We start from the raw sequence: 8,399 nt of genomic DNA on the forward strand, positions 1-8,399 counted from the left end.
CAGATGGAACCCTCTGCCAGGCAGGGGACCCCTTTCCCCATATAGGACCCTCTACCCCACAAGGGACCCCTTTCTGGCACCCTTTCAGGTGGGCGGCTGAGTTCCCACACGCCCAGATGGCTGGAGGAGCCTTGATGACTGTCTGTCCTCAATAAAGAGTGGAGTAATGTTCACCTACTCAGGCTTTTTGACTTATTCTTTATGTTACTCTGAATTATTTCATAGCTCCCCTGTGTATGGGGTGGGGCCGTTTCATCTTTGGGGAAGAAAACCTTCATTAGTGTGAGTTCATCTACCTAGATTCAAAATTAACCTTAAAACCCTGCTACTATTTCTCTTCCTCTCTAATTCACACCCAAATGTCACTCTACCATACAGGACCCAGATGGGCATCTTGAGTGCTGTGCTGTGTCCTGTCAAGAGTGACCTTGGCAGCAGAAAAAACTAAAGGATACATTTATCTTGTAATTTATAAGGCACATCATATAGAAATTCATCACCTTCAAAGCTAGTCTTTGCTGGAAGTTAGTCCATGGCCACTTAATGAAGTTAAAATATTTGGAGTTAAAAAAAATAAAAATAAAATATTTGGAGTTGAAGGCAGGCCAGCTCCCAGGGAACACATTATGAAAGTACAAATGTAATCACAAGCCATAACCATCAGATCAATTTCATGAGACTTAGGCGATCATAAGACTGTAAATCTTAATAAAAGTATGTCCAGTGTGGTGCAATGGGAGATCTAAGGATTTAAGGATTTAGAAGTACTGTCCGATAAAGGCTTCTGTGATGACAAGACTGCTGTACACCCGTTGACAAGTGTACAAGAACCAGTACAGCTGTGTAGCCACCAGCCATGTGTAACTGCTGAGCACTTGGATAAATGAAAACACGTTTTTCTTTTTGACTTTACTTGAAGTATAGCTGGTACAAGGCTGTGCCAGCTTCAGGTACGCAGCAAAGTGATTCAGGTTTACGTGTGTGCGCATGCAGATTCTTTTCAGATTCTTTTCCCTTGTAGGTTATTATTACAAAGCACTGAGCGTGGTTCCCTGTGCTGCTGCAGTCAGTCCTTGCGTTTATCTGTTTTATACACAGCAGTTGCGTCTGCGAGCCCCGAACTCCTGATTCATCGCCCCCACCCCTTTTCTCTCTGGTAACCACGTTTGTTTTCCTGAAGAGACTGATTCTGGGAAGGATTTAAGGCAGGAGAGGGGGACACAGACAACAAGGTGGCTGATGGAGTCACCAACTCCATGGACGTGAGTCTGAGCAAAAGGAGATGGTGCAGGGCAGGGAAGCCTGGTGTGCCACCGTCCAGGGGGTCACAAAGTGGCTGAGCAACAACTAATTTCAATCAATTTAAAACTTACTTTCAACCAACAAGGGCCTACTGTATAGCACAGTGAACTACCCTGTGATAAACCCCGATGCAAAAGACTCTGAAAAGAATAAAGTTATATTCTCTTAATATATATGCATGTGCAGTAGCTCAGTCGTGCCTGACTCTTTGTGACCCCATGGACTGTAGCCTGCCAGGCTCTTCTGTCCACAGGATTCCCCAGGCAAGAATACCAGAGCGGGTTGCCATTTCCTTCTCCAGGGGATCTTCTTGACCCAGGGATTGAACCCGCATCTCTTACGTACGTCTCCTGCGTTGGCAGGCAGGTTCTTTACCACACACACACATATGTCTGAATCATTCTGCTATATGCCTGAAACTAACACCACTGTAAATCAACAACACTGAAATTTTAAAATAAATAGAGGAAAAAATATTTAAAAATTTACTTTCAAATGGAAACCCTGAGAAATACATTTTCATTAAATACAACTTTACTGTTTTGGTAGAACTCCATTTAGCTTTAACCACTTAAAATGTAGTGAATGAATTAAAATATGCGTTAATTATAAACCCCCCACACTGGATTTGAAAGATTTAGTACAAACAAAAGTAAAAGGCATCATTAATAATTGCTCATATTGATTCCATGTGAAGTGATAACATTTTTATACATTGGGTCAAATAAAACACTATTAATATTAGTGTCCTGTTTATTCTTTAAATGCAGTTACTAGAAACTGTCAAATTCCAGATGCGGCTCACATTGAGGATCATGTTCTATTCTACTGGGCAGGTTTTGAGTCTGAAGAGCATTCCTATCGATGGAGGACACAGATGTCTGAGACTCCACTGAAGACAGATGCTAGTTCTGTTACAACAAGGTCAGTGATAAATATTATACAATCATAAAATGTTATCTGAAGTGCTTAACAGGTCATTCACTCTCCACGGGGCAGAGGAAGGCAATGTAGATTAATATTATCTAGTCAAAATTGTCAAATAAAAGCTTTTCATTTATTTCCTCTGAAAATCACTTTACAGTACTTAAGTTTATACTTTTTTAGTTTAGTTCTGTTTTTGCTTCCAAAACTAATCTTATAAATGTCTAAGGGCGCTGTATGAAAAGACAGGAGATGAGTCAACATGTTTTGGGTTTTCTGGGTGTTGTAGTCATTGACACGGTCCAGGCGTGCAGTGAGACAGAAGGAAACAGGAATGGCTGTGTGTCTTGCTGCTCAGACGTTCCTCTAAAGACTAACCTGGAAAACAAGACAACCTAAACCTCTCGTTTCAGGTCTTCTCAAAAGAAGTGAAAGGACGGTTCAGTCATTTTCATATGCCTAACAGAGACAGCATGGCGTGCGAGTCACTGACTGCTCAAACAGCGCTCAGGTTTTCACAGCACTGGGATTACTTGCAGTGCCCTGCTTTCTCTAAGACATGAGTAGAGCTGGAGGACTTGAGTGCGGAAGGCCATGGCGCCTACTCCCTGCTGGACGGAAAGTCCTGCGGCTCTCAGGGATTAGGTGACCCCGCCCGGTTTTCCCGCACGAAAGGCTAGTTACTTTCAGAGTCCAGACTAGCAGCTGGCTCTCTGAAGCCCCCTCACACTGTTCCTCCCACAGTCCCAGGATGACACGCCTAACTACGAACGTTCAGGAAGCCTGGTGATGGTCCATGCCCCACAGTGCGGTAGTTACAGCAAGCTTTCACCAGACTGAATTTAGTCATCTCTAATTCGCTTGGACTCTTACAAAACATCTCCCCAGGATAAGCGTAACTTCTAATTTTGAGATGTTCTGCATAGCTCAGAATCTAAGGCTAATAATTTGCCACATTCCTTTAGCATGGGCTTCTCTGGGGGTTCAGATGGTAAAGAATCCACCTGCAATTCAGAAGACCCGGATTTGATCCCTGGGTTGGGAAGATCTCCACGAGAAGGAAATGGCAAACCACCCCAGTATTCTTGCCTGGGAAATCCTATGGACAGAGGAGCCTGGTGGGCTACAGTCCACGGGATCACAAAAAGTCAGACAGGACTGAGCAACTTACACTTCACTTTAGGATATTCTGTTGGTCAGATGTATTTTAAGAAGTTATATTCCTCCGACACTTTTCCAGCTATTTTCTCATGGAATTATATTAGCACACCATCAGAAAATTTCAAAATATTTGTCCGGGTCTGTCTCTAAAACCACAGTGACTTCTGGAGGACATATAAAGGTACATTTAATATATACTCATATAGATTATTAAGGTTAAGTATATGTTAACATTAATATATCAGATTTTTCAGCATATAAAATACTTACATTTTGCCTAACTTCAGAACAGAGAGTATAAGTAATATAAGCAGTTCTACTGTTCAGCAAGCATTTCATCTTTCATGGGCTAAGTCCTCACGTGATAAGGAACACAATCACTTTCTGAGTCTATCCTGTCCACGAGGATCCTGTCTCTCCCACCTTCGTGCTGTGATTCCGGAATCTTCCCAAAGGACTGGACCGCAGGGACAAGCTGAGCCACCCTTCCAGGGCCCCGGCTCCCGCCATCCCCACGGGCCGTGTTGCCCACAGGGGTAAGAGGGCCGCGTTTGAGAAACGGCATCACAGTGAGACGGGCAGTGTGAGCTTTCCTCGCTTCTCAAGTGGTCAGGACCCTGAGGTCTGACTCTAAGCGAGCGGAGCATCTCACAGCGTTCACAGGTTGGTCCTCCCCGCTTCCCCTCTTCACCGGCAGGCCAGGTGCCAGGGGAGCTTCCCTATTATCACCCACCGAGGCTGCAGGTCGCCCACCCAGGGGTCAGCCAGTCACCACCTCCAGCGGGATGCACCCACTCAGGAGGGATGCACCCTCCGCCCCGGGGGAGGCTGGCCCCGGACCCTGCTGGACTCTGGGCTGTCACCGCCCTTCCTTCAGCAACCGCAGATCCCGTGCTCTCCCCCAGCACACACTCCATATATATAGAGAGAGAGAGACAGAGAGAGAGAGAGAGAGAGTTCTACTATTTCAACTCATTATAGAGTTACAATAATATAGGAACTAGCAATAATTCAACACTCTGAAATGAAGATGTGAAAATAAAGGTATCATTTTAAAAGTGGATTATGAAGCAATCTGCAAATCCTATTTACACTTATTAAGATAAAATATTTTATAATTCAAATAGTATATATTGTAAAAGGCTGGGTGAGAGGCGAAAACTTGGGATGTTACCCATAACATCAGGTCAGTAATTCGAGAGGAAAGTTTAGCTTTAACTGTACCCATTTCTACTTGTTATCTGTGGTTAAATCTGAGTACAAGTTATCTTTACAGGTTGTCAAAAAACATTGCTTATTTTAACTCAAGGGGGAAAAAAAGGCTAAAAACAAAAAACCCTGAAGCAAGCTTGATATGCCTATAAAATGTAAATGGGAAAAGTTATAAAAAAGGTCAATAAAGTAGATAATACAAGCCACTCTCTTCCTTAAAAATGAATATGTCACACTATTTTGTACAGTCCACATTTATGAAGCTTAAGTCATAAACTCAATTCTATTATTCTGCAAATCATAGGTAATAAAAATAAATTCCCATTTTAGAAAAAATACACTTAATCAAGAGTGTGCAGAGTTTGATGTCCACCAACAGAGAAAAGTTGCATCAACAGAGAATAATGTAACCAGTAAAATGTTTAAGCGTGGCAGGGGAGGGGTGGACAAAGAAGATGCAAACGCTCTCTTTTCTTTCATCCTAACAAATGTAAAATATGTATTTAAAGAGACGAAGACTGTGAGACCATGTATATAACACTATTATATTTACACCAAAGTCCTGAGACTATGGTGGTCTTTCCTTCTTTGGAGAAGACTCTGGAGAGTCCTTGGACTGCAAGGAGATTAAAACTGTCCATCCTTAAGGAAATCAACCCTGAATATTCACTGGAAGGACTGATGCTGAAGCTGAAGCTCCAATACTTTGGCCACCTTATGTGAAGAACTGACTCACTGGAAAAGACCCTGATGCTGGGAAAGATTGAAGGCAGGAGGAGAAGGGGGCAAGAGAGGATGAGGTGGTTGGATGGCATCACCCACCCAATGGAGATGAGTCTGAGCAAGCTCTGGGAGCTCGTGATAGACAGTGAGGCCTGGCGTGCTGCAGTCCATGGGGTCGCAAAGAGTTGAACACGACTGAGTGACTGAACTGAACTGAACTGATATTCTTGGGCACTGCATTTTTTTTTTCAGAATAAGGTCTCTGTATAATAATCACAGAGTCATAATATCTAGACCAGCAGTGCTCAAGAGAAATACAATGCAAGCCACATATGTAATTTTAAATTTCCCAGTAGTCACATTAAAAAAGTAAATAGCAACAGGTGAAATTAACTTTAACTTATTATTTAACTTAATATATCCAAAATGCTACCATTTCAACATGCAATCGATATAAAAAATGATTAATGAAATACTTCACGTTCTTTTTTTGTACAATCTTGGAAATCTCAATTCAGGCCAGCCACACTTCCAGGGCTCAGTGGCCACGTGTGGTGGGCAACTATTGTACTAAGTAGTTCAGCTCTAAATGATCCGGATCCTTCACACTCAGAATATCAAGGCCAGAGGGGAGGAGCCAGCCCCGCTCACCTGGTGTAGTTCTCCTTGTACCCAGAGATGTCATCGTTGGGAGAGCGCAGTCTTCGCTGAGATGGTGCCTCCAGATGCCAATAGTTGATACGGTTCAGGAACATTTTTGCCAGCTCAACGATCGTTTGCCTTTCTTTGGGTGGCAGGTGACTGAATTTGTACTGTACAAAGTTATTCACACCCTTAAAAGGAGGGAAGGCAGTTTACTCATGCAGCTTTGCAATCCTGAATGCCCACCCAGTCAGCACCAGTGGTGGCTATTAGCAAAAGAACAGACAGTTCTCTATTCACAAAAACCTCTTTTTCTTTCCATTAGAACACAGGAATGCCCAGAGGGAATCATGCCTCAGATCACAGCCTATGAAAAGTGACAAGACACAGAAGCTGGGAGCTGCAATTCTCTGCCTGCTGCAATTATGAACCAACAAAAAAATCAACACAGTGGGCTGAAAAGGTCAAACCCCCTAAACAATAAAATATGGCTGTTTTGCAGAATAACTCTTGCTGTGCAATCAAAACAGGAGCTCACATATAATGAGATTCTTGCATAAATCTGTTTTTACATTCACAAAATTTTAATCAAAAGTCTGCTAGCAAGGCCTTGCAATGAACTAAACCACGAGACTGTAAACTCTTTACTGTCATCCTTTCAGTTTTTAGTAAACTTACCCCCCCACAAATTCTCACATTTTGAGTAATTTTGATATGAGCTTTTGAAAAAAATCTGTGGATTAATTTAATCTGTCTTCAGAACACTCTCATCTAATTTAACTCCAAATAAAGTAACAATGAAATCTTATTTTGTAGGGTTTGAAGACAACATTTCTTCTACTAAAAACTGACTGATAAAATACACTTATTTGTATCTCATATCATGTCTTCTGTAACTACTCTCATCAGGAAACTCAGTCCAGAGTGTTTGATATTTACTTAAGAAAATAATGAGAGGCTAAAAAATTGATACTGATGACAGATCCTGACAACACCTAACAGGAAAGGTCTGTACATATTAACAGATGCCCCAAGTGGATCTCAGTTTCGTGGCAGGAATCATGTGGCAGGAAGCCAATTTCTGGATACAAAATCTTATTTCTTTTCTGTGCTTTTTGCTTGACTTACAATGTTCTTCACATTGCTCCTGAATTCCCTCACCTCAATAGACTTTTCAACAGTGCCAAACACGGGGACAAAGACTTAATTTTAAAACGTCAACACCAAGAAAAAGCCCATTTCATGTGTTCTGACGAACTACATGTTCTACTTAATTTTTTTTTTATTTCCCAAACACACAGTGAATTCTGAGCATTCAGCAACCTAAGAGACAAAAGCTGAATCATTTACTACATGGAGTATTCACTTCTGATCCAAAGGGCTTGAGACGATTCTTACAGACTTGAACATCTCTAAGCCAGCTATGAAGATGAAGATGAGGTTTGTTCAGCCTTAAAGCAATTTTTAAAAGGGGGCTTCTCTTATTTTTTTACCTGTTCAATACTAGGTTTTTCAAAAGGGGGCTTCTTCTCCAAAGAACCTTCAACCACAGGTTTTCCTCTTTGTAAAATAGACTTCCTCAAGAGCTGTAAGAAATCATTTTTAAAAAATCAGTGTCCATCTCTCTCTCACACACACACTGGCATCTCCAAGCTTACAATCTTGTTGGGGAGAAAAGGGCCACATAATGGTGCTGGGCCAGGTCATATCATGCTGTCTCCCACATACAAAAGGAAGAAAAGAAACAATTCAAGTTGGCAGCAGAAACATTCCAAATAAATTGCAAAGGCAGTAAGTGCTGTCTAAGCTCAGAGCTGAGAGCTCAGAAATCTGGGACTGAGGGAAGGCGTCACAGCTGAGAAAGGGTGTACTGAGTGTGAAGGGAGGACAGGTATGGGACACAGTTGGATGGAACGGCGTTTGAGGAAGGTGAGGGGTGACGGCAGCCTCGAGGAGCTCGAGGGTCCCGTCCTGTGAGGCTGCCCCAGCAGGTGGTCAGAGGACCCGAGACCTTGGAGCTGTTTTCTTCGTAAGGTGTTTAATCAACCAAGATGTGAATCAAAAGTAATCCATAAGAGTACCAAATTTAGTCTTCATTTTAAAATCTTCCTCTGACACATGTAAGCTTAGGCTTTTCTCTAAAATACTCCTTGTCCCACGCAGAGAGCCTTTGGAAGGGAAGTCACCATATTCCATTTATCTTAATTATGTTGCTGCTGTCTCCAAGTCACATCTGACTCTTTGCAACCCCACGGATGGCAGCACACCAGGCTTGCCCATCCTCTGCAATCTCACAGAGTCTGCTCAAATTCATGTCAACTGAGTCAGTGGTGCCATCCAGTTACAGGCCAGTGAATTCTCACAAAACAGACAGGAGACCACCAGGGAGCCCCATGGCCCCCGTCCTGACCTGAGCTGTGAGGGGCTGGTCTCAC

The 8,399-nt window shown here is 42.6% G+C and overlaps 1 protein-coding gene across 1 annotated transcript in view; it reads right to left on the reverse strand.

Moving 5' to 3' along the window:
- KAT2B (K(lysine) acetyltransferase 2B) overlaps positions 1 to 8,399 on the reverse strand; it is a 75,487-nt gene that overhangs the window by 42,076 nt on the left and 25,012 nt on the right. Inside the window, exons 6-7 of the mRNA XM_010856746.1 lie at positions 7,458 to 7,550; positions 5,974 to 6,155 (exon numbers count right to left, since the gene is read on the reverse strand). Coding sequence (XP_010855048.1) covers positions 5,974 to 6,155; positions 7,458 to 7,550 — 275 coding nt within the window. The remainder of the gene's footprint in view (positions 1 to 5,973; positions 6,156 to 7,457; positions 7,551 to 8,399) is intronic.

The sequence above is a fragment of the Bison bison genome, unplaced genomic scaffold, assembly GCF_000754665.1.
Source record: "Bison bison bison isolate TAMUID 2011002044 unplaced genomic scaffold, Bison_UMD1.0 scf7180017864374, whole genome shotgun sequence".
NCBI lineage: Eukaryota > Metazoa > Chordata > Mammalia > Artiodactyla > Bovidae > Bison > Bison bison.